Source organism: Macrosteles quadrilineatus, unplaced genomic scaffold (assembly GCF_028750875.1).
Source record: "Macrosteles quadrilineatus isolate MER2022 unplaced genomic scaffold, UCM_ALF_1.0 Scaffold_5__1_contigs__length_97177068, whole genome shotgun sequence".
In the NCBI taxonomy this organism is placed as follows: Eukaryota; Metazoa; Arthropoda; class Insecta; order Hemiptera; family Cicadellidae; genus Macrosteles; species Macrosteles quadrilineatus.
In genome coordinates this window covers 55,486,520-55,513,399 of record NW_026542598.1, presented here as the reverse complement: position 1 = coordinate 55,513,399, position 26,880 = coordinate 55,486,520, and the positions used below count along the sequence as shown (strand labels likewise).

At 35.0% G+C, this 26,880-nt stretch overlaps 1 protein-coding gene across 1 annotated transcript; it reads right to left on the bottom strand.

Annotated features, from left to right (window-relative positions):
* Positions 1-3,703: 3,703 nt before the first annotated feature.
* LOC128994440 (dnaJ homolog subfamily C member 11) lies at positions 3,704-26,880 on the bottom strand. The gene is made up of 12 exons (XM_054419014.1): positions 26,653-26,880; positions 21,298-21,430; positions 18,449-18,581; positions 16,700-16,813; positions 16,104-16,216; positions 14,183-14,374; positions 13,252-13,462; positions 12,322-12,438; positions 10,841-11,032; positions 10,327-10,564; positions 8,890-9,019; positions 3,704-3,830 (listed from the first exon to the last, which is right to left on the bottom strand). The coding sequence occupies exons 1-12, from the start codon at positions 26,722-26,724 to the stop codon at positions 3,808-3,810; spliced, it is 1,668 nt and encodes a 555-aa protein (XP_054274989.1). The 5' UTR covers positions 26,725-26,880; the 3' UTR covers positions 3,704-3,807.

Here is a 26,880-nt window from a genome sequence, read left to right as displayed (position 1 = left end):
CACTAGCGCTTTGTAATTATGCCAGTAATTAGAAGTTTTATTGTATTTACTATGTATCAAAGTTTCTTATTAAGGCTAAATGTCCCTGAAAAAGTTGTGTTTCTAGTCCGATAGATAGCAGCACCTCTGCGGCAAATTTGCACGAATAATTTCCGTAATTATTGTCCGATTTTTGTTTTGTTAATAATTTAGCCTAAATAAAACATTCGCGATAGTGTGATGATAAAAAAAAAATATATTTACAAAAAAGTTTTATAAACTTTTGTTGCTGTGATATTTTTTTTTAATCGCAAGTAGTCATTTTGTAAAGAATTTTGCTGTTTTCAGATATTAACTCGGTCAAATGGTCGTATCGGAATCGTTTTTTAAAGATATCATCATCATTTCTCTCACGCTCCGGTCCCCTCCCCCCACCACCATCCTGCCCGGCCCTGCAACTGTAGCGTTCGTCAACTCACTCACTACTCGCATATTCTGGATGTGTACAGAGCTAGAGACTACACCTGTGGTCCAATTTTGATGAATTTAGGTGTGTAGGTTCTAATCCATGGTATCTCCAGGTGTTTTTTAATTTTTTTTTAAATTTTGATTTTTAATGTTGATTTTCCCATAAAATAACAGAAAAATCTGATTTACTCAAAAATGGCCTGAACGATTTTGATAAAAATTTAGTATGTTGTAGCCCTTTAAATTCGGAACAAAATTGAACGACTCCCATTTCTGTAAAAATTACGGTCCAAAAGTTATTGTAAATTATGTTGTTTTCCCATAAAAACCCCATAAAATAACAAATATTGCATTTTAGAAAAAAGGCGGTTTTGCTCTTAGTATGTTATGGTCCTTAAAACTTTTGAGTTTTTTCATTTTTTTTAAATTTAGATTTGGATTTTCTCATAAAACCACCTAAAAAAACGGAAAATTGGATTTTCTCGAAAATGGCCCTACCGTAACGATTTTCTTAAAAGTTTAGTATTCCTTTAAATTTTGAACACAATGGTACAAATCCGATTTCTGTACAAATTACCGTTAAAAACTTATTGAAACTTATGTTATTTCCCCATGAAAACCATAAAATAACAACAACAAAAATCGGATATTTGGAGAAAAAGCTGGTTTTGATCAAAATTAATATGTTATGGTCCTTACCTTACCTAGCTGGCCACTCAAACCTAAGCAGGTTTTTGGCCTCTCCAACAGCTTTGCGCCATCTTTCTCGGTCTTTCATCATCTCCTCTGTAACGGACATCCTTCTCATATCCCTCCGGACTTGGTCCCACCATCGCAGCCTTGGACGTCCTAAAGGTCTTCTTCCTACAGGTACAGCATCCGTCACTGTTCTCAAGACTGACTCTTCAGGTCTCCTGTAGACATGTCCTGCCCATCGAAATCTTTGGCTTTTAATTAGTGCAGTAATATCCGGATCTTTGTAGACCTCACGTAATTCTTTATTTGTTCTAATCCTCCAAATTCCTTCTTCTTCAATTGGGCCATATATATGTCTGAGAATTTTGTTTTCGAAAATTATTAGCTTCTTTTCATCTTGTTTGGTTAGTACCCACGTTTCAGATCCGTAGGTAACTATAGGCAGTATAATAGTCTTATAGACTTTTAATTTGGTTTTTCTGGATAAAAGTTTACTTTTCAATAGGTTTTGCAAGGACCAGTAACATCTGTCACCACTGAGCAGTCGTGATCTAATTTCAGTTTCTTCTGTGTTATATTGATCAATAATCATTCCTAGATACTTAAATTCTGTACATCTTTGGAAGGAGTAGGATTGATTCTACTGTCAGAGGAAGATGTGTTATGGTCCTTAAAATTCTAAAAAGATGGTACAACACCCCATTGCTGTAACAATTACGGTTCAAAAATTATTGCAACTTTTGTGATTTTTAACTATAAAATATCATATTTAGGCCTACTAATAAACTAGTTTACCTTGTGGTTGCCAGATTCTTGAAATGAGTATATATCTTGCTCGATGTACATTTCGCTACATGTGTAGCATCGTCAGGAGCACAGTTTGTCACATTAGGCTATTTAACACAAACACTATTTACAAATATTTACATTTTCGGTCGGATGACGATTTACGGTACGTAAAGTCATAGGAACACAGCGCGCGAACGCGTGCGCGGACCGGAGGCACTACATGTGTCACTATTTGACTGACAACTGGCTTGAGGAGCTTTGTTTGGGGAGGTTCGGTCAGGGGATGGGGGTGAGTTTATGATGTTAGAGCTTTCTCTTCTTGGACTGCGACGTTGCCAAGTCTCTGCGCTGTTGCCACATTGATCTTCTAGATGGTTTATAAGTTTGAAAATTATTGAATTGTTGTAATCTTCTTTTTTGTTTAACAGGGTGTCTGCATTTGAACTATGGGTATGTTTATATATGTGGTAGCTTTCTTGGACTTTCGCTATTGACTTAGAATTTGTGCGTTTGAGGATTGTTAATGATTCTGGAAATGAGATGTGGTGGTTCTGATTACTTTTCAGGTGTTTGGCGACTAATGATTCTGGATTGGCGTGGTGGCTGGCATTATGTTCTTTGAATCGCTGTTTAAATGATCTGTTAGTATAGCCAATGTATTCTTTTTGACATGGTGGTGCACATGTTATTTTATATACGCCTCTTTCTTGTTCTATTGGGATGTCAGTTTTCTCAGCTATTCTGTAGTTTGGGACGGGATTTGTTTTTACACTGTATGCTGGTTTATATCCTGCATTGTTGAAGACTTTTCCAATTTTCTATGTTATTTGATCAGTATAGTTGATTGGTATATATTTAGTTCGTTCTATTGTCTTTTTGTCATCTATGATGTCTGTTGGAGGGTTAGGTTTTAGTTTCTTTAGTATTTTATTGATCATTTTATCGATAATATGAGGGTCGTATCCATTGTTAATTGCTATATTTTCTATTATTTGTTTTTCTTTGGTGTACTCGGCTTGGTTGAGGTTGTAGTTCAGTAAATGTACATCGAGCAAGATATATACTCATTTCAAGAATCTGGCAACCACAAGGTAAACTAGTTTATTAATAATTTGTTCTTGAAGCTGGAATAATACACAACTTAGGCCTACTATTACCGCTTACCCATGATAAAGGTTGTTGACGAGCTTATGGGAGAAAGTATGTGTCAGAATGCTGATACAGTTTATTTTCTTCACAACTGACCAGCAGTTTATTTATGAACAAGCCTAGTACAACTCAGTGAATGGAGAGAAAAGTATTCACCACAGGTGATTTATCTGGCTTCAAACCAAAATTACCGGTAAGTTTAACAATTGCAATGTATAATGAAATTAGCCTACTTTGATCAAAATAACATAACAAACTTAAACGCTGCAGAATAAATTTTAAACCTAATGCAGTAGTCAATCAACGATCCTTCCTTTATGTGGTTTTGCTTTACATGGATATTTTCTGGATTGTGTCTACCACTTTATACCAAGGCCACTAAAAAAGCAGGCCGTAATGCTCGTCAAACATGACGTCACGATAGAAGAAGGCAATGACGTAGGTATTTATTTATTTATTTTCCAAGGAAAGATTAAAACAAGAAGCTGATCACAGACGGCAAACATTACGTAATTGCCGTCTTCTATCGTGACGTCATGCTTGACGAGCATTACGGCTTGTTTTTTTAGTGTGGCCTTGTTTATACCGAGGACATGTGAAAAATCTTAAGTAAACATCAGCCTCAGCACAAATTAATTATATTTATTGATGCATTACTTTACACTTTATACAAGACAATAACTAATAACAATACCATAACAAGTACTAGAAATGACTATCCCCCAGTCAGGTCGGGGTAATCCGATGAGCTGAAACAAACATCAACGAGTGTTAGTATCTGAAGTTTTAGAAGTCAAGTAAATACTCTAATCTATACAAATAAAATTACAGTTTTGCCTGTACATTGCTTAGAATCATGCAGTTTTTGGTTATTTTTAGGTTTCATAGCCTAAGAAAGCCGAAACGAGTCTTATCTCAATTTCTGTCTGTTTGTCTGTTTGTCCATTCTGTGGTTGCGTCTGTAACGCCAAAATGTCATTTTACGCGGCCTACTCCTAGAAAACTAGAGTACCGATGAAGGTTCTAATCATTTGTCTGTATTTACTGGATAGGTGAGAGTGTCTTTGGCTATAAAAACCTGGCCTCGCTTCTTTGAAAACAAAATAACGTGTTATCAAAAACCCAATTTTGTTCGATTTTTGTCAAATTTTCTCCTAATGTTTACTATTACATTTGATGAAATAACGATCAGCTGTTTGGATTAGTTCTCACTTCTAGCTGTCACTGATTATGTTTACAGTAAAAGTTGTTTACAAATACCGCAACCATTTCCGATCAAGTTTTGTTAGCACATCCAAACCAAGTGAGATTAAAAACGTTGTGCCTTACAAAAAAGGTTTCCACTCATTGACGGCGCTTCAAGGACAGTTGTGTAAAGTGCAAAGTAAAAAATCACAACTGCAGTGGGTGACTGGGTGATCGTGGATGTTGCTGCGATCTTGGAAGATCTTTCTGATTTTGCCGTGATCGTAACAGAGGTTTAACTTACAGATGTAGCTAAACTCGCTTTTCCAATGTGTCACTTTTGTTTTTTTACTACTTACATTTCGACAACGATATCGGTACTTTTCCTACTTAGGAAGTATAACTACAAATGTCCAAAACCCCAGATTTGTGCGTTTTTTGTCACATTTCCTCCGAATGTTTGCTAGATATATGTACCAATTATCGTTTAGAGAGAGATTACGTAATCTTTTACATAAGAAACCTTTGTTTGGATAAAGGTGGTTTCTTCAAACTGTCATTAATATGTTAACATTGAAAGTTGCTTACAAATAATGCTATTAATGGGAAATAACTTTGATTCTTGAAAACTTAAAAGACATTTAAAACCAAGGGAGATTAATAACTTCGGTACTGCACCACATCAAGTGAAAGTTTTTTTTAGCAAACCATAGTGAGTTTTAAAGCTTTACGTTGTTAACGTTACATGTTACATGTTTTGTGGCCTGTGTATTTATTTATTTATATATTTGCCAACGGATTAACACCTATATAAAACAGTTTGATTAGAAGGACAGTTTGAATTGGTTGTAAGTACTATAGTTCTTTTCTTAAATGTAAACGTTGGTTTATGGTACTGCTACTTTTCCTTAGAACCGGTGGTAGCAGTAAGAATCATTTTTATGTAGAAACACATCAATATTTAAAACTATAGTTATCGTTAGTGCTGCACCTTATTTCTTATTAAATTTAATTGATGTCCTACTGTATAATTTTTGCATTTTCTGTCTGGACTCCAAAATGTTAGTTTATGCTATGAAATGATAAAACATTATTGAAAGATTTTTTAGCAAACCATCATGAATTTTTAAAGCTTGGCGTTGTTAACGAATAAATTGTTTGTGGACTGTGTATTTATTTACTCATTTATATATTTGCCAACGGATTTACACAAATTTTACAGTTTGATTAGGCCTAAAAACGATTATCATAACATTTGATGACACAATCAAAACTTTCAAATAATTATTTTGTTTGTAATTTGCTTTGGTTAAAGGGTAGCGAATCCCCTAATTCAATTCTGCTATTGTGTGTGTATGTCTGTTGGTAACGCATTAATGTCCTTATTTCTCAGTGTTTCTTGGAAAAGAAAAGAGCACCTTTGTTAATGAAAATTTCAACCCGAATAAAGTGTGCAGTAGTGAGGTTGAGGTAGTTTTTTAACTACTTTTAACCAGTGTGAAAAGTAACTTTCAATTACAGGCCTACCTTAGGGCTATGCCTCATAGATCTATAAAGCAATTCCTTTTATCATTAGATATAAAATATGGACTAACACGATCGGGTAACATTTAATTGCAAAGCATTCGTTTTGGCTTTGAAACTGTCAGATATTGTATTTGCGAAGGTTTATATGTATTCCTATACAGTAATAGTTTTGCCAGCATACCTGGAAAAATGCACACTAAATATGCAAACCAACTCCTGCTCTGAATATAAGGTTTCAACTTACTACAAGATTCCCGTACGTAGAACGGGTAAACAGCTAGTCATAAATAATAGAGGATGTATAATGATAAAACTGTAGACAATACAGGGTTAGTAAAAAGTGTGGAGAACCCCTGTATTTTTTTAACGGCCCATACTAGAAAAACTAAACTCGGCACACCATTATGACATGTTATGAAGTACTTTTTGGGCATAACCGCCACTTGGTGTACATCCCCAAAATGGGGGATTTTGGGGGAAACTAAAAAATTTCAAATACAAAGACCCATCGAGTGACCCCTCATTTTGAAGGTCCTGGTAAAAGAAACCCAATAACGCAAATCAGAGGTCTTTATCTCAGTTCAGTACAAAATGGCAGCCAATTGAAAATCTCATAAGTTCCCAAACCCAAAATGGGGGATTTTGGGGGAAACTAAAAAATTTGAATGATAAGCCCCATCGAGTGACCCCTCATTTTGAAGGTCATAATAAAATAAAACGAACAACGCAAACTATATGTATCTATCTTAACACAGTAAAATATGGCAGCCAATTGAATATTATATTGCAAGTTATTTCCGATTTCTAAAGATTTCAATCAGCTTCCATTTTTTACTGGATTGAGATAGAAACCTCTAGTTTTCGTTGTTAGTTTTCTTTTACCAGGACCTTCAAAATGAGGGGTCACTCGATGGGGCTTATCATTTAAAACTTTTGAGTTTCCCCCAAAATCCCCCATTTTGGGTTTGGTAAGCAAGAGGCTATTAGGCTTAAAAAGTACTTCATAACATGCCAAAAAGGTGTGTAGAGTTTAGTTATGCTATAGTGAGCCGCTACAAAATTTACAGCGGGTTTCCAGACTTGGAAAGCTGTAAGTTAAATTTAACTTCTGAGAATTTCAATCAGCTGCCATTTTTTACTGGATTGAGATAAAGACCTCTAGTTTGTGTTGTTGGTTTTCTTTTACCAGGACCTTCAAAATGAGGGGTCACTCGATGGGTCTTTGTATTTGAAATTTTTGAGTTTAACCCAAAATCCCCCATTTTGGGGATGTACACCAAGTGACGGTTATGCCCAAAAAGTACTTCATAACATGTCATAAAGGTGTGCCGAGTTTAGTTTTTCTAGTATGGGCCGTTAAAAAATTTACAGCGGGTCTCCAGACTTGGAAAGCTGTAAGTTAAATTTAACTTCTGAGAATTTCAATCAGCTGCCATTTTTTACTGGATTGAGATAAAGACCTCTAGTTTGCGTTGTTGGTTTTCTTTTACCAGGACCTTCAAAATGAGGGGTCACTCGATGGGTCTTTGTATTTGAAATTTTTGAGTTTAACCCAAAATCCCCCATTTTGGGGATGTACACCAAGTGACGGTTATGCCCAAAAAGTACTTCATAACATGTCATAAAGGTGTGCCGAGTTTAGTTTTTCTAGTATGGGCCGTTAAAAAATAACAGAGGGTCTCCACACTTTTTACTAACTCTGTATAACTAGATACTGCCGAAGCTTGCTGAATTTCAATATCTGTAAACTTAAATTCAGAATGGGACGGTGGTGTTGTCCTGTAATCCTCCAGCTACTAGGAGGTCACTAATTGTGGATATTTTTATAGGCATGCACTGTGGATGCAATGCTCCATGGTGTGGATTAACGTCCGCACTAGTTAGTACTATGACTATTTGCAGTACTATCCTGATAATTAGATCAATTCGTCAATTACAAAGAAAAAAGTGTGGATGAAGAGTGCAAGTGATGTTATATTTAGTACACTGACTCCCATAGTCCTAAGTATGATAACAGCTGAGCTATTTTTGTAATTTAGGGGTAAAGTACAGGAAATGCACGCAAATGTGGTAAGTGCTTCACTTGCACTCTTCATCCACTTAAAGTTTAACTTACACCCTTCATCCATAACTCTTTGTGCTTCACTTGCCCCCTTATTGTTATGTAGCCTAATACTAGCATAATGCAGCTTACATCATATCCAAATCAGCTGATAGTGGAAATTACCTTGAAAATTTTCAATTTGCATTTTAGTGTGTTTTAAAAATGTATTGGATGTAATGTATTATTAACCTAAAGTACCTATACATTGTAGAAAAAAAGTCTGGGGATGGTTAAATATTTCAAAAAGTAACAAAGATCGATCTTCAAAACTTGGTATAAAGTCACTGGGCATTGAGGTAATTAACAGATTATTCAAAGATGCGGTACCTCTTCAGGGGTCAGAAGAAAATCTTAAATGTAAGCATACCGTTGATATTCACATCAAATTAAGTCTTTGTTTGTAAAATAAAATGCCTCAAACTCGAACTCAAACGGACAATGGAGTAGAAAATTAAAGCTATTCAAAGATGCATTGAATTTGCATTGCTTTTATACGCTTCCTCAGTGAAGAACGCTAGGAGCTGGAAGAAAATCACAAACGTATGCATAGGTCGATATGCACAAAGGTCTTTAATACTGTAGTAGAATATATTGTCACAAATTTTAACTCAAGAGAACAACTGAGTCAAATATGGCAGCCGCTCAAAGATTCAAAATGCCAAATTTAAGAAATCTTTGAACGCCTACCATTTTTGACTCGGTTGTCCGTTTGAGTTCAAATTTACTGCATTGAAATCTACTAGTAAAGACCATTAATTTTTCATGTGCATATCAACCTATGATTAAGTTTAAAATTTTCTTCTGACTCCTAGCGGGTAGTCCCCATGAAGAGGTAGTGTATCACTGAATCATGTGTTAAAATTATTTTAATGCCCGGTAACTGTGTACTAAGTTTTAAGGCTCTACCTTTATTACTTTTTGAAATATTTAACTGTCCTGAGACTCTTTTCCACCCTGTATACTTTGGCATAGTCCACAGTACAGTGACTTACCTAGCTTGGGTATCCTGAGGGCCTCAGTATCACTACACAAGACCTCAGAGACGTGGCTGTGGAACAGATACTGTATATAGAGACCCTTGTCTTCTCCCACACACGGATCATAGAACCCAGGCAACTGGCTCTGAACAAACACATTTCAATATACACTGGAGAACAGTACAGGTTCACATCACACATGTTATTTAGGTACTATTTTACAAACATAGGAAAATTCTAAAAAGTTTTAAAACCTACCTGTTATACTTAGTCCCTACCACTATGTTTTCAGGTTGAAATTTTACTATTTACAAATACTGTTATTATATGTAGAATAGAACAGATACGCTTAAAATAGAAAGGCAAAGTTTAATAGGGAAAACGCACTCTATAGCAATAACACACTTAAGTAACACCTTTTAAAAACATGATATAGGCTACATGTTAAATTCTGAATTTTAAACTTGGGGTATGCACCAGTGTGTTTTACAAGATGCGTGCAACTATTCAAATGTCATGCTTTTTCAAGTCGACAACAGACGGTATCATTTCATTTCAAACAATCTTTATTCTTTTAGTACATATTTACAGTACATTGAACAGTGTTGAAAAGTGATTCTTTATTATAACTTAAAACTGTTTTCTATCTTATTCCTACCGTTTTTACCATTTTTAAGTTTTTTTTACAATTTTTTAAGCTTACGTCTAAACTGCTAGTTTAGGTTAGTTCTAGACCTAACTCTTACCCATTGTGTCTTAAAATATAGCCACGCGGGTTGAGTGTTCATTTTGTAAATGTGTGTAAAAAAAATGACAACCTTCATATGAAGCAAGGTTTCTGTCCTTCTGACGCCTAAAGATGGTTTTACATGAACCGAAACTTGTATCTACCAACATCCACAAAGGATTACCAATAATACAGGTACTTAAACCATTTCTCTCTCAAATTGTAAAAAAAGGAGGATAGCAGCTAGCTTACCTTGAAAGTGTGGGTAGGCCATAGAACAAGTAGAAAAACACTATGCACACAATAATTCGTCCCCTAAGGGACTTTGTCAAGTGTAGGAGAGAAAGAGTTACAAAATGGCTGCTGTCATGGCTGTTGTCAACTATGCAGACTGTGTTTATTAATCATAGAGTAATTAGGTTGTCATTAGGTCATTCGGTTGCTGCATAGTTGACAGCAGCCATTTTGTAACTCTTTCTCTCCTACACTTGACAAAGTCCCTTAGGGGACGAAATATTGTGTGCATAGTGTTTTTCTTCTTGTTCTATGGCCTACCCACACTTTCAAGGTAAGCTAGCTGCTATCCTCCTTTTTCTACAATTCAAAATCCTGGCCTAGAGCCTTTCCTTAAACATTTCTCTCTCAGTCATCTGGAGGCCATCTACCTCAAAATTGACTGTTTATCTTTCTTAAAATACACAAACTGCCTGTCACTACAAACTCACCTTTGAAGCATCATGCAGTACTAGAACAGCGTCCTTGACCAGACACTGCACTGGTATTGTAACGTCAATCAAGTCTTCTTTAACATTCCTCTCTCCCTCCGTCAGCGTCGTCAGTCGGCCATACAAAGCCTTAACAATCACCACTCCTTTGTTAGCCTCCTCTGTCGCACGGATACGTGAGAACGTCACTCCCATCAGGTTAACAGCTGCCATTGCCTCCCGCTTCATCTGAGCCATCCTGTGAAAAATGTTCATGACTTCATTTAATTGTTAGGCCTACATACCAAAAATATTTATCTCAGCAGAACATCTGAGCCATTAGAAATTGGTCTGAATAAAAAAAAGGAAAAGGAAATCCTTAAAACTGCCTTATGTATTTAAGTGGTAGCAGTTTGGTAAAAAATCAAATCAATCCTTGATGTGCATAATTTTCATGTAAGTTATATTTAATTAAAATTGTTTACTAACTACAGTATAGTTGAGTATGGATAAATGTAACCTTTTAAACAAATACCTGTTTTTATTTGCCTCTTGTTGTTTCTTTTTGCTCTGTTGCTCTTGTTCAGCTACAATCGGGTCGATGATCGTGTATTTGATTATGGTGTAGGCTATCAGAGGCACAACAGTGGCGTAGAACACTGGACTAGGCAGGGGCTCCTCGCAGAGATGGATGGGAAACACAAACGTCTGTCTAGCTCTTGTCACTCTGGATATGACGTCAAAATAAAATTAATGGTTTATTCATATTGTTTATTTTTACAGTCATATTTGCACATTTTTGTAACTTTAAAAGGGATAAAGGGTTTAAGGATGGGTACAGGCAGAAGCCTAGCAGCATCTCAGCGTGTCCTAGCGGACCGCGACAGTGTAGGGACACTGCATTGGTGTTGGTTTATTCATATTGTTTATTTTTACAGTCATATTTGCATATTTTTGTAACTTTAAAAGGGATAAAGGGTTTAAGGATGGGTACAGGCAGAAGCCTAGCAGCATCTCAGCGTGTCCTAGCGGACCGCGACAGTGTAGGGACACTGCATTGGTGTTGCTGCTTCTGATATGATTGATTACAGGATATGATGACGGCCAGATTGAAGGTAATTCTGCTGAAAACTTAGTGACCGAGCGCCAAGGCATACAATCAATCCAAACAGAGCTTTTATTCTCATGATAGCAGAATACATCTGAGATCAAAATTCAAGATTACACAATGATCGCGGAAGACCATTGATGTCTTTGTGACCACTGAAGTTGAAATGAACGTTTTATTAATGAATAATGACTCAATTAATTTCAAATGTAACTGATTTTTTTTAGGTAGATATTTTGAAGACAGCAAATTAAAGGAATCTTTATTTATGTTTTGGGGATTTTAGTAATTTTTAATACTTTTTTGAAGCGGAAATTGTGGGATATTAAAGCCATTGCAACGGCCACATGTGAAATTCGTAAGATTGAAAATTCTTGATGTTACTGAAACTGAGAGGGCAGATTATTAATACTGTCATGTCGCCACGATTGAGTCATGTGATCTTAATTTTACCGTGAATCTAACGTCTCAAAGTATCAAGAATCGACATCCCTTCGATATTGTCGATAGGCTATTGAAAAATTGCTGAAATCAGCACATCCCTATTCTAAGGTTTGGGTGCAAAATTCCCAGTTTATTCCGCGAAGTTATCAAAATTCGTTAGAAGGTTTTCAGTTGAGTGGGTGGCGCTTAACAACAACACATCACAAGAGTGTATGATGATGGTGTAGGCTATCAGAATGTAATATATGTGCATTCTTGATCCTAACTTGTATTCAGTTACTCTATGTGGCTACGCTTTCCACCATTCCTGTATATTTGCTAATGTTAAATCAACTATTTTTGTGCTAGCCACAAAACAAAAACATACTTAATCAAATACTTGTATCTCAAACAGTGTTGATATAGTAGAAGAGATATCATGAACTACTAAACCGAAAAAGTATAATACTGATTCTGTAACTCACTTGATCCTCAGTCTCACCCCCGAGGGCACTCCAACACTGACCATAGCTGACATGGAACTTTGCTCAGACACTTTCTTCTCAGCCGAGTACTCCAATAATGCACCAAATGTCCCACCTCTGCCAAACACGACATAGTCATGAAAATGTAATATTTTTAAATTTAAAATAATTCAAATCTTACTCGCACCTTGGCTATTAATTTATGCGCTAGAGGATATTTGGGTTAATTAACTAACTGCTTCTGCTGGTCTCAAATGTTTTCTTTCCACATTTTTAAGGGTGTCCAAGTGGTCACTTCGTATTCAGTTTTTCTTTCATATATATTTTTATCGTAGCTTTATCCCTCCTCTCTATCATATGTTCAGTTAAAATAACACTGAAGTATAAATCACTTTTTACTTCAGCCAAAGTAAGTAATCACAACATCAGGCAGTTTAGTGTTTCAATAAAACTTTTGGATTCAAGATGAAGACAAGACCAAGATAATTGTCAAAGCTTTTATTAAATAGTTAAATCACTTTTATTAACTTCTTTGACTTAAACCTTTACCAATGGTTTAAACTATTCATAATATAGTTTCTAGATACTCCATTCTTGTGTAAAAAAGTTTAGCCAGCTTTAAAATTAAAGTGAACTTAGTTACATTGAGCCAACGACAGAATGAGCTGAAGTAATCTACTGATTTTTTTAGAATACTTCAACTTTTTAACAAACCCAAACTGAAAGAAAGTAATTTAAAACTATTATTGTTAATGTCACATTTACTATTACATCTAAGGACAAAAATATAACTTTAGACTATAGCACACTTTGTGGATGGCTCATTCAACTATATTTTTAATAACAAATCGGCTACAGCTGGTCTACGAGGGTACTAAACGTGAATTCCAAAAACAGATATTTGGCTACTAAAAATAAACCCATACTCACTTAATTGCCGAATGCACCTTGAGCTTTTTCTGTTTGAAGTTATAAGAGCAGTTGGCTGAGAGGAAGGAGTGAGGTATTCCTAGCGTGATGCCGCAGCCTGCACTGAGACGGTCCGTGTTGTGAGCGATGGAGGTCGTCATGGAGCTCTGTTGCAGATCAACGCGGTATGTCAGGTAACCCATCGTGTTGTCGCTCAACTGTGTGGCCAGAGCTGGAACACACACTCAATATCTTGAATGACATTTCAAGGGAAAGCCGAGAGGTTGATAGAAGTTAAAAAGGGATAGAATTCAGCTAGCTTAAGTGAGGGAATTAAGAGTCCGAAAAATGTTTTGTGACCTTTTATTATTTATTATCTCCTGAACTCTATCCCTAAAAAGCCCCTGGCAAAACATTTTTAAATCCTACTACAACAATGGAACAAGAACATTTCTCTATCAGCTGACTATTGCCAATCAGTTACCGGAGATAATTAGACCAGAAAGCTCTGACTTGAACCCACCAACCACTAACAATTTTCTTCTAGGGATTTGGCAACGTTATTTTCCAGCAATAGGATTATTACAAGAAACTATTTTATATCCATATCATTTTAGTACCGCACCTTTACTAAAAAATAAAGATAAATAGGCTATGTCACTAAAAACTCTAGTTAACAAATATTTATTGGCCTTTGAATGTTGCAGAACAGATTCAAAAAAGTTCCCAGGATGTAGGTAAAGGTGCTATAGGGAACTTCTATCAACCGATAGCATTCATACAAGGGCCCCATTTTGATTCTCTCAGTCTATGAAAAATATTACAAATACGCAATCCACAATACGGTACATTATTAAAAATATCATCTACAGAAGGAGTCAGTACAATTTTGTATTGCTGAAGAAACAGAGAAATGAAGAAGCAAAACATCACATAGAATAACGATACTCACTGGCCTCGATCCCAGGTTTGATGCCACTATCTGTGAAGTGCAGTTGTAGTGTGCCAGTGCCGAAGATGCGACGTGTGAGGTAGCGGAAATGCTTGAGTCCGAGCACCACTCCGTTGCCTACTGACAAGTCAGCTTCGACCCACTTGTTGTCTTGCAGCAATCTCTTAGCAGTCAATGTCAACGCTCCTGAACCTGCACACAGATCACACCAGTCTTACCAGCTGAATCTCTTGACACACAAACAATACAGCCTGCTCAGTGGTAGTATAAGACAGACATTGCTGGTTCCCTGCACTACCTTGCCAATGTAAATTATAGGCTACTTCACTGTCTTTAAACCATTACACAGAACAGTAGTCTAGCAGTTGAGGTTAAACAATCCTTACATTCCAATCAACGATTGCTTTTAATCAATCAATCAAATCATTTATTGTAGTCAGACAATATACATTGTATTACAAACGTCAACTTAAATTACTTCTAAATATAAACAATAATATAATGCAAATAATAAAATAACAAAACTGGTAGCCTACTATAACACTGATAACACATATGAAAGTAATAATTACAGAGCAGGTGGACTTAGCTTCAGACTTTTTTTTTTTTTTTTTTTTTTTATAAATTGGGCTGTTCAAAAAATTCAGCAACAGAGTAACATGCACGTTCTAAAAGGTATTCTTTTAATTTAATTTTGAATTTTGCTTCTGACGTTAAGGATTGTAGATTGGCTGGAAGTTTGTTAAGCAGTTTTGGCCCGAGATTTTGAGGTAATGATGCAGCTAATTCCAATCTATGAGAGGTTTGTCTATGATGGTGTCTTTGCCTGGTATTATAATTATGGATATCTGCACCGGTTACTTTTGTTGTTGATTTAAACCTATAATATAATAGAATTTCAATAATATATATCGAAGGTAACGTTAGAATTTCAAGGGATTTAAAAAAATTTCGGCAAGGTGTTCTTCTGTACACACCTGCCATAATACGAATGGCTCTTTTTTGCAACCTAAAAACGCGTAAAAAATTTGATTGTATCGCAGACCCCCAGAGAATAATTCCATACCTTAATCTTGACTCTATGAGTGAAAAATAAACTAATCGCATAAGTAATAAATTTTGATACTTTGCAAATCTATTCATTAAAAATAATTGAGACGACAGCTTGGAACACAGTGCATCAATGTGAGGTGTCCAAGAAAAAGTGTTATCAAAAATCAATCCTAGATATTTAACTTCTGTTTCTAAGGGTAACTCAAATTCGTTCATAAATATTACTGGGCTGGGCTCAGAATGGTTGGCTTTTGAAAAATGTATACAGCTTGATTTGCTTGGATTAACGTGTAAATTATTGCTATTAAAGTATTGATAAAGGTTTGATAGTTTTACAAAGCTATCAATTTCTAGTTTATCTAATGATTTATTTTCAAACAAGAGGGCTACATCGTCAGCGTACATAGTTATGTTTAAGTTAGGGAAGGTCTTAGTTATACTATTTGTATATAAAATGTACAAAATAGGCCCCAAAACTAATTTTAAGTCCATCATCTACAGAAAAACTTTTGCCACTTTATTTTGATAATAATTATGATCTGGCTTTATGAATGATTTTTTTTTTACTGTAGACTTGTTAGTACCATCATCAAGTCTTAAACTAATTCTATAATTTTCTCAAATTTAATAGAAATCCAGCAAACAAATATGCTCAAAAGAGAAACATAATTATGTGATGTAAGAAAAGGCACGATTTTGAGCAAGCAACTACTACTGCTCCGATTTTATGTATCACTGAAAATAAGGCAATAAACAATAGTTTATTTTTAGTTTAAATCATTCAAAAGTTGTTCAAACAGAACAAAGTTAATTGCTGACATCACAATAATTATAATGTAGCTGTTTGAAGGACACCTGTACAACATACCTGTCCCATTGTGCGTAGACATCTCTCCCCCAATTGTCATGAGGTTGCGGGTGGTGAGGGGAGCCTCCACTGACTGGGATATAGACATACCAGAGATCTCCACCAGGGGTATGCTGTACATAAAAAACCTCTAGATTAAAAAAATGACAGTATTTAGTTTAATCATGAGGTAAAATTAGCTTGAGATCTTGGCGACATCGTAAATTCTTTTATCGCTCAATTTTCACAGACCTATTCAACAATCACAATAGTATCATAAGAATAAAAGATTGGCTTGGGCCAATTTTCTATATAAACTATATAAAAGGCTAGTCTTGACTTTGGCTTTGGTCTAGCCTATTCTTGAGATCCTCTGCACAAACACAACTCTACTGCAAAGGACGCAAGAGGGCTGGACAGTACAAGCACACACTGTCATGCAATATTTCTATATATAAAATATAAATTTAAAAATCAATATCTCACACTAGCACATCACTGTACAGCCAATTGCAATGGTAGAAAATTATAATCACGCTGGAAATTTACTAAAATGTACTTTAAGACTATTTCCCAATAGTACTGTAATACTAGGCTGATAAGGAGAAAATACTCACTCATATTCATATTCATCTTCATCATATTGGGCGAACATCTCAGTGGCATTAATTTTGACTGTAACATTTCCCCGAGGATTGGTTCGCGATTGTAGTCTCCGTTCTTCTCTCTCCCTACAATAGAACAGAGCAACTTAAGACACAATACAAAATTGGAAATGGGATTTGTACCAACTTGTTTAGAATTTAAAGGGCTATAACATAATTATTTATAAAAGACGTTCAGGCCATTTTTGAAAAAATCATTTATTTTACGGGTTTTTATAAAAAAATCACCATTAAAATACAAAAAAGTTATAAAATCGCCTAGAAATACTATGAATTAGTACCTACATAACAAATTCCATCAAAATCGGACTACAGGTGTGGTCTGTAGCTCTGTACACATTTATACACCCAGACATCACTTCGAAAACAATTTTTTGGGTTCAGGGGGACCCAAAACAGATACATCCACTCAAAACTCACACTCGAAAATGTTGACAAAAACAATACTTTCTCCATATACTATGGTATAGGGGGAGAAAGTAAAACGCTGTCGACAAATTGTAAACTTAATTGTGAAGCATGTGGAAAATCTGTATTAGACATGCTATTACGAATACAACTCATATGTGGACTTAACGACAAGGACGAGGACATAAAAACTCAGTTGCTACAGAAATGTGACCAACATCAGTGTCGCTTTCATCGTAAGGAGTAAAGTTTAAATTAAAAGTAGGAAGGACTGGAATCGGTACATTAGTTGGTGGATTTGCATTGATACAATAATTTTGATTAGGAACAGAGTTATGTTTTATATACTTGCCGTAGGACGCATTTGTGCATCCATTAATCTCGCTTTTGTATCAACCAGCATGTTTTAATAGTACTTTGTCTAGTCAGCCGTGTTTAATATCAAACATCTAACTGTGTTCTGTATACAAGTCAATATTTTTTTAGTTAGTTCTTACTTTGATTTAATATTAGCTAACATAGCTAGTTTTAATTTCATTGATAGAAAATTTTGTTCCCAAGTCTACGTACTTCTTTACATTTCCAAGATCAAACTTGACTTTTTTCGCAATGATTTTGATTTCTTTGCTTTATCTACATCTTCTGTTATAGTATCTAAATCTTCCATTATTCTAGTTGCGATTGGATAGATAGTTTTACATGGTTAATGTTGTAACAAAAACAACATAGAAATTAACATAATAGATTAATAACATAGAACTTTAGAAATTGTAACAAAATAGTTAATTGTTTTGTAGGCTATACCTGCAACATTTTGTCAGTCTCATAAGATTGTTAAAAGTACATAAAATTAAAGTTGATAGGTAGTCCATAGAATAAAACCATAGATAAAACATACTCCATTGTATAGATTTCTCATCCTCGTGGAATAGCTGAAGGATCGTGTTTTATCGTTGGTTTTGTCAAATACACTGTAGAGGTTGTTTTTTTACAAATTTGTTTTTTTTGTCATTTCAGTATTTAAAACCTAATCATAAAAAAAAATTTGTTCCCTAGTTAAATAACCAAACAGTAAAGCACGAATCATGTAATCAACCCTAAAATAAAAATAATAGAAAACAAAATTTTTTCGCAATCAGTGTCACCAGACATAAACCAGACTCGAAAAACAAGTTTTAAATTTTACAATGGGACAAGAAGTCTACTTGTGTTGGTTAGTCTATGATAAAACATAATGGATTTCTCATCCTTATAGATCAGCTAAAGACAATTTTATTGTTAGTTCTGTCCTACCTTGCGAGTCTTTCATACTCCTCACGGATCTCTTGAGGAGTTTTGGTGCGTTGGACAATCTCCCAGCCTTCAGTTTCTAGCCCCTTTGTGCCCAGACTGTCATAGATCGCTCTTTTGTGTGGGTCGTTCAAAACTTTAAAAATAACAGGGAGCCTAATTAATAACCAAATTAATTTATTGGAGATTCTACAAAATTATCAAATAAAACATTAAAATTAAATATTTCTGTTTCTTTTTGAAAAAAGTAAAAAGGTTAAACTACCAATTGGCTATTAATTTATTATAAAGTAGATTCACATTGAAGAAGTTGACAATCGATCATAATTTAGTAGACAGTAAAATAATTTATAATGGACCATCTGTAGCCAACTTCCAATGAACCTCTCACCATTGTGACACTGACAATATTATTTTTTTTTTCACTTTTAAAACTAGGTGTTTAACGTGACATGAAAATTCTATAGTTTATAATAAGTTGTCCATTGCTTGGTGTATTTGCTAGAAATAAGAAAATGGCAGCACTTTGTTGGCAGCTCAATTACATCAATTCCTGTTCAAAAACTAGTTACAGCCTTTAGATTACCTTGTATGGAAAATGGGATGTCTACTTAAATGAATAGTGAAAAGATTTTGAAAGGCTTGGTATAGAAAACAAAACAATTTATATTTTAGTATTTTCACACTAAAGCCCACAGTAGAACTCCAATTATCGAACCCCAACTATTCAAATTGTCGAATATCCGAATCGCTTACAAAAATTTAAACCACAATTAATGAAAATCTTTATCAAAGAAGGAAGAAGTGATCACGGAATAATCCAAACCCCCTTCCGCGGTCTTGTAGACATTATCATCTTCTCCTGCGGTCAAGGAAACATCATCCTAGTTTCCGTGATTGTATCAAAATATAAAACATATCCCACTGCCGTGTAGACAAGATCATGGTCATAGAAACATTATCGTCGTTGTCCGGTATGGCGTAAAATCTTAAACATCTTCTGTGGTAAAAACCATATTCGTCTCCCATGGTCATGGAAAATGATAATCGTACTCTATGATCGCGGCGAAATAGTGAATATTTCGATTGTGAAATCTCTGCAGACGCATACTGCGATCACAATTATTGTTAAAGCTAGGTTTAACTCTTCATCTGTAAAATATCCCACATTTTGATAAAAATCCAATTTTCAGAATTTTTGACCATCCGAATGTGGTACGGTCCTATTTGATTCAGATAATTGGAGTTCTACTGTACTACACTTTCCATCTATCATTATACGTTACTTAGATATCAAAAATGCTAAACACAATACTTTAATACTTTCCATTAAAATGGCGACCATACAACACATTGTCTATACTTTGGCGTATAGAGAGTAAATCAACTGCAACAGACTGCTTGTTTGTAGCCTATATCTACAGTTTTTGGCATGTCTTAATAAAAAAATTGCCATATTTATTTACATCATTGTTATGAGATTGTTTACTCAATGTTAGTAGGTCACTTTTTTGAGGATTTTGAGAAGGTTGCCTTTCCTAATTCTTTATTAAATGACTTCTTCCTCAAGGTGTAGTTGGAAAATATCAACTTTTCTTTTAGGTTTTAATAAATGTATTGTTTGGCCAATGGGAAAATCTTTTTCCAACAATCATCATTGCAATTTTTAAACATTTTTTTTGCTTCTTGCAGCAATACACTTGATATTTTAGATGAAAGTGGTGTTATTTTTACCTAGGGATTTAATCTAGGTAACTTATCAAATTTTTATAGAAAATATAAAAATGATGGGTTAGCCTCTGGATCAAGGTAATGCAAATATAAGAGGTTTAATTTACCTGTTGCGTCAATTGATCCTTAAGTTATGAAATAACTAAGGGTTAATCTTAGGGTCAACTGTTTCACTACAAGGTTCAAAGAACATCTACCAAGGAGAAACTCTAAGTCTGCTTTTGCCAATCACCTCATTAATTCGAACCATAACTACACCGACGTACACACTAATTTAGAAATCATGCATCTATGTAATAAAGGCAAACAAATGGATACTATAGAAGAATTCGAGATCTACAGAGCATCAAAACAACAACCCGACCATATATTAAATGAACAGCAGTCTTCAAATCAAATATAATTTACAACACTGCTATCCACATTATCAACCAAAACAAAAGAAACCAGAGCAAAGATAAAGGAAGAGAAGGGGAGGGGGTCCCAACTCCCGACACGGGTCAGTCATGACTCATCATCTAACGCTACCGGTTACACAACTCTCGTGTTCGGACTACTTGGCCAAGTTTTTAATTGTAAATATTTTAATGTTTCGTTATGTGTTCGTGTTATGTGTCCTAAATGTGCTGACGACTCCACCCACGGATGAGAAGGCCGTATTTTAACGTTCATAGACAACCTGAAGATGTACTCGTTTAGCAGTACGAAACGGCCGTAGTTATTTCATAACTTAAGGATCAATTGACGCAACAGGTAAATTAAACCTCTTATATTTAAATATAAAAAGCTTAAAATATTTTATAAACCCAAAAGTAACAATTAATTTGCCTTGTATGCAGATTGGCAGTGGTGGTATTCTGTATTCATTCTGAAAGTAGATTTACATGTTTCATAAATAATTTGTTTGAACAAAAGTGAAAAGCACAGTACCTAATCTGGCTTTATTTGCCTTAACAATCAACTGTAAATCGAATACGATTCACCAAAGCTGCAATGTTTGGAAGTATAGCTGCAAATTTCCAAGTTTTTTAAAGAAAAGTCTTAAACAATAATGCATTTCCTAAAGAGATCTTTACTTGGAACATGCTGGAAATTGTGGGGAAATATATCATAGCATATACCTTCATAAGCTTTTTTAGTTTTATGGAACAAAAGTTCAGCGTCATTCTTTTTCAAGGGATCACTGGTATGCTTGTCTGGGTGGTAAAGCCTACTGAGTCTGCGATAAGCATAATTGATCTCTTCACTGCTGGCCTAGAAACAGAATACCTTTGCTAAAAGAACATTAATTATTAAACACACTTCCATATTGCTGGCTATAGTTAAGTCGGGAGTTTGCAGGTAAACCCAACATCATAATACCTACAGTAACACGAATGTACTTTGAAATGGCGACCATACGAATGTACCTATGTATTTTAAGCCAAGTATGAATGGAGATTAGTGTAGTATGAGTGGCGTGATCTTTTAGTCTTGTAAGTGACTAAGGGTAGAAACACACATACACCGACTGGGAGCGGGGCGGAGCGGAGCAATTTAGAGCGACAAAATCAAACCTATACAATCAAGTAGTAACGCGCACACAAACAGCTGTTGTGAGCGTAGCGCAGCGGTTAACTTTGGAACAATCTCGTTTGTTTTTCTAGCGTGTGGGAGCGGAGAACGATCTTGTAGACATTTTTAGTTCCACTTTCGCCAGTAGGCCCATTCTACCGGAAAGGGAACTTACCCAGAGCATTTTGCAACCTTCTCTTTTTGAATGAATGTATTCAAAGGTCGAGTTAGACATGTATTCCATGAATTGCGATTAATGCTAAGAACTGGAAACAAATTGTGAAATTCACCTCCCAAGTGAATGCATACCTAACTGCCACATCACTAGCCAGTGTGTGAGGCAGCACCATAATCATATAGGCCAGCCTAAACTTCTAAAACAAAAATGTTTTTTTTTTATATTAGACCCTATGTATTTTAATGTTTTTGTATAAATAGAGTAGGTATCCATACAGGGTGGATGAAAAGTAACTTGCACCCCTCCCTAACTTTATAACCATTTGAGAGATTTAAAATCGGTTTGCAGCAACCTTCTTAGTTATGGGGGCTACAATAATATTAGTTGATTTTGAAAATGTTGCCCCCAGTTGTAGTGTAAGGGTAAGCTCAAAAATTCCAATTGGGATGGTTCATTTTGAAAATTTTGCCCTTGGGGATAATGGGGGTAGCGGTAAGCTCAACAATTTCAAATGGGAAGTATAGTCGACTTTGGTACCCATCATTTTACAGGTCTTGATGAAACTAAACAATTGACATAAATAAAATTATAATTGGCCCACTAGTAACAAAATGGGGTAATTATTGCGGCGAGGGTGACCAAGAGTACTATAGTAATTTATAGGGGCCTATGTCATTAGAAACTAGATTTTTACCTGAAAACAATGGTGCAAAAATTTGTATGCTGTCACAAAACTGAATTAACTGACGATTTTTGAATTTTATTTTCATGTTGTATTAGGAACGTTGAATCTGTACTTAAAATAAAATTAAAATTTAAGTTAATAGCCCAAGTCACATTTATTGATTGATTATATGCCATTTTAAAGTAAATATTACCCTCAAAACCCACACTTAGAATACTTTTACGAAGTGCAAAAACAGGAGATAATATAAATCAACAACTCGATTCATTATAACCTAAACTTTAACTTCCTAATCTAACCTAACCTAAAACACTTACAGTTTAACTAGGAATCCAAATAACACCCAACCTATCATCCTCACATGTCTAAATAAGAACTGAAGTACGGTAGTTCATAATCAATGTTCAGTTTAATTTACAAATGCCTCTACCTCTTTGTATAAACTTCTTGTTTGTCATCTTAGGTTTCTTCTTCTTCCCTAGACGATAATTTCAATCATTCACGTTTGTGTTAGTCAGTCAGTTCACAGTAATAGCGACAGAGACCAGCCGACAAGAGGCATTACAGTAATAAAATTCAAAAAATGGTAGTTAATTTAGTTTTTGTGACAGCAGACAAATTTTTGCAACATTGTTTTCAGGTAAAAATATGGTTTCTAATGATATATAAATTACTATAGTACTCTTGGTCACCCTCGTCACAATAATTTCCCAAAACGGTGCCCTAAAATGATTCGCCCAAAAACGATTACTGATATTAGTAATTATCATGGGGAGTTGGGGATTTTCCAGGCACTGTTACTTACCATGCAAATGATATTAGCAATTATATGAACTAAACAATTTTTTGCCTTGATACAAATTGAAAGTTAATAAAATAAGTTTAAGCTGATAATAATTTTTTATCGACCACAGTGCTTTATTTTTTTTAATCAAGACCAATAAATAGGTACATTACAGTATTTGAATAGATATAGGCCTAACTAAAAATTCATTATTGTTATCAAAACAACACAATTTCATCATGGGCTAATATAGAAGATATTTTATGGTCTTCTAAAGATTAGACAACAGAAGATTATTATCAACATTAATCTTAGTGACAGTTCTCATATATTGCCTATCAAACATTTTTCTTAGCATCTTTAAAAATTTAGTTAAACTAGGTGTACAATGCAGTTGTCTGCTTTCAATATTGAGCGGAGCTAGCATATTAATACAAAGTCCTTGCTAAATCTGTTTCTCGTAAATGAGATTAAAAATACCTTGCAGTTTCCAATGTCAATGGTATATTTGGTTTATATAAATGGAATGTCTATTTGCAGTATTCAAAGTCAATTGTAAGTCTCTGGTTCATGTACAGTAGATGAATTCCCTACTAGCAGGAACTAAAGTCTATGTTTCATCTAGTTAAAAGTCTACTTGCAGTATCCAATATCAATATAACATACCTATATACTTTACTGCTGGGGCGCTACAAATCGCAGTCGATTCTTCGCCTCGTAAACATACCTATATGGTTTGCATAAATAAAATGCCTATTTGCAGTATTCAAAGTCAATGTCACGCATGGTTCACTTAAATGGAATGTCTATTTACAGGTTCTAAAGTGAATGGCACGTCTGGTTCACGTTTAATTGGATGGTTTACTTGCAGAGTCCAAACTTAATAGTACATTTGGTTCATGTAAAATGATTTGTCTACTTACAGTAAATCAATGGTGCACCTGCTTCACATAAAGATAAATCTACTTGCAGTAGGCTATATAAGATGCATTTTCAGTACCCAAAGTCAATGGTAGCCTTACGTCTGGTTTACTTAAATGGACTGTCTATTTGTAGTACCGTATCCAAACACAATGGTACCTTTGGTTAACGTAAATGTTTTGTCTACTTGCAGGAGCTAGCATATCTCCAATAGGTACTTTTCTTAAGTCAATGGTACATATTTTAAATGAGATGTATACTTGCAGGATCCAATGCAATCGTTCATTTGATTCACATAAATGGAGTGCCTACTTGCAGTATCCAGTACAGTAAGATAATGGTACGTCTGGTTGACGTCAATGGAATGTCTACTTGCAGTCTCCCAAGCCTGCAGTATTGAATGGTACGTCAAGTTCACATAAATGGAAAGTCTATTTGCAGTATGCGAACAGAATGCATTATTGTAGGCCTATATTGGTTCAGATAAATGGAATGGCTATTTGGATTATTTAAAGTCAATGGTGCATCAGCCTTATTCCGGCGTCCATAATTATTGGTTGTGTATTTTGTAGTAAATTATGTTCAATGATATCAATCCAATTGTTCTTCCCCTTTTCATTGTAGGCCTACCTACGGTATTTGTAATGTGCTATTAGATAATTCCTTGACCAACATATAATTCGACTCTTGTTTACATTTTCATTGTTCTCACAAATAATGTCATGGAACCAAATAACCCATAAGACCCAAGTTAAATTTCCAAAAGTTTAAATTCACTTAGGAAAAAGCCCTGTGGTCCAATTTGTACCATACCTTCCCATGGTTGGTTACTATGATTGTGCTAAATTTCGTGCCGCAGATCGCTTCAGCCGTTCAGGAGGAGTATTTGTAAAACAAAAGCAGGAGTGTATTAATTCAGCAGAGCTTCACTTTGCTCAACAAGTAAGTTATAAGTTTACTGTCTATAAGCATTTTTAAAATAGTGTTTTGCAGTGCCTTACCATAGATTAACCCTCCGAGTGTTATTTGTCGAAGCTTCGACTCACAAACACTGTTTACGACGAAGGCTCTATGACTGACAAAATCGGATTGAACTGGATCGAGTTAGGTATCGTTTTATTTGTCAGATTCTAAGCTTTCTCCTTAGGTCTGTCTCTAAGCGCTTTTTTTTCTCGAGCCGATCATAATTGTAGCAGACAGCTGATGTGCGTATTTGTAAACAGCTTGGTTAACCTCGCACCGATGACTGATGCGTTTTATTACGTTTATCATTGTTTTAGTGTTAAAAATCAAAAGTAGTGATATACGTGGTGCATTATAAGAAGATTTAAGTGATTTTGAAGGGCTGGTTGATGATCCTGAAGAAGTAGGTAGTGATATTGATGTAAATTATCAGCCAGATTCCTAGCTATGGTTAGGCTATGCATTCTTAGCTAAACGCTAAGTACTGAAATCTGTTTTTTGCCCATAATTTATTTATTTGCAAATCTAACAACTTACTTCCTTATATTATTATATATTTGTAATCCTCATAAAATTTAGAACAAAGTGGCTATTTTCAAATTAAACCACGTATATCACTACTTTTGATTTTTAACATTAAAACAATGATAAACGTAATAAAACACATCAGTCATCGGTCCGAGGTTAACCAAGCTGTTTACAAATACGCAAGTCAGCTGTCTGCTACAATATTTTCGGAACTAAAATGAAAAGCGCTTAGAGACAGACCTCCGGTGAAAGCGCTGAATCTGTCAAATAAAACGATACCTAACTCGATCCAGTTCAATCCGATTTTGTCAGTCATAGAGCCTTCGCCGTAAACAGTGTTTGTGAGTCGCGAGTCGCTGCATCGACACAAAACACTACACAAAGTGTGTTATGTGTCGATGCAGCAACAAATAACACTCGGAGGGTTAACATGTATTGTTGGGAGGGCGGCGTCCCAGAGTCCTTATGGGCTAGCTGCCACTGAGTGACAATTCAAATAACCTAAACCCAACTTTTTGTATAGATATCTATCTTTAATCCAAAGTAACCTTAAACTTCAAATAAATATCGAAAATTGTCTTTATTTTCGATATATCGTTTGGTTAGTTAGGTAAGGTTAACCTAACATAACTAACCAAAGGATATATCGAATTAAACAATTGAATAAACAATATATTACTCATTCAGTTGTTTGTGCCAACAGATATGGAAGTGTACCTGCAGTTTGATTGTCATTAAAAGAAAAATTCAAAACATCTAGAAATAACTTAGTACTAGGGTAGGCCTACCCCTGAACCCTATTCCCTGTTAGAACTAAATTATAATAAGGTAAATTATATTATTAAATTGAAAGTCAAACTTACATTTCTTGGGATATTCAGAAAAGTATAGTAATCCTCTTCTATTACTTTTTCTTCGTCATTTTCATCCTCCATTCTCACACAGTTACTTGACCAAAAGGTCTATCTAACAACAACAAACAACTGAACTTAGTTTAGTTACTGAAAATGTGAAATAAAAAATAGGTAAATTAAGTAGATGTAACCTAAAATTGAAGTTACCTCATCCCTCATCCATCTCACTCAGTCAAT

Excerpts from the sequence above, each read along its gene's own strand:
- LOC128994440 (XM_054419014.1), bottom strand. The coding sequence starts at position 26,724 with ATGGAGGATGAAAATGACGAAGAAAAAGTAATAGAAGAGGATTACTAT. Across the intron at positions 10,565-10,840 it reads CAAGAGGCAAATAAAAACAG|GATGGCTCAGATGAAGCGGG; the intron begins GTATTTGTTTAA and ends CATTTTTCACAG. Across the intron at positions 9,020-10,326 it reads TACTGCATGATGCTTCAAAG|AGCCAGTTGCCTGGGTTCTA; the intron begins GTGAGTTTGTAG and ends GTGTTTGTTCAG.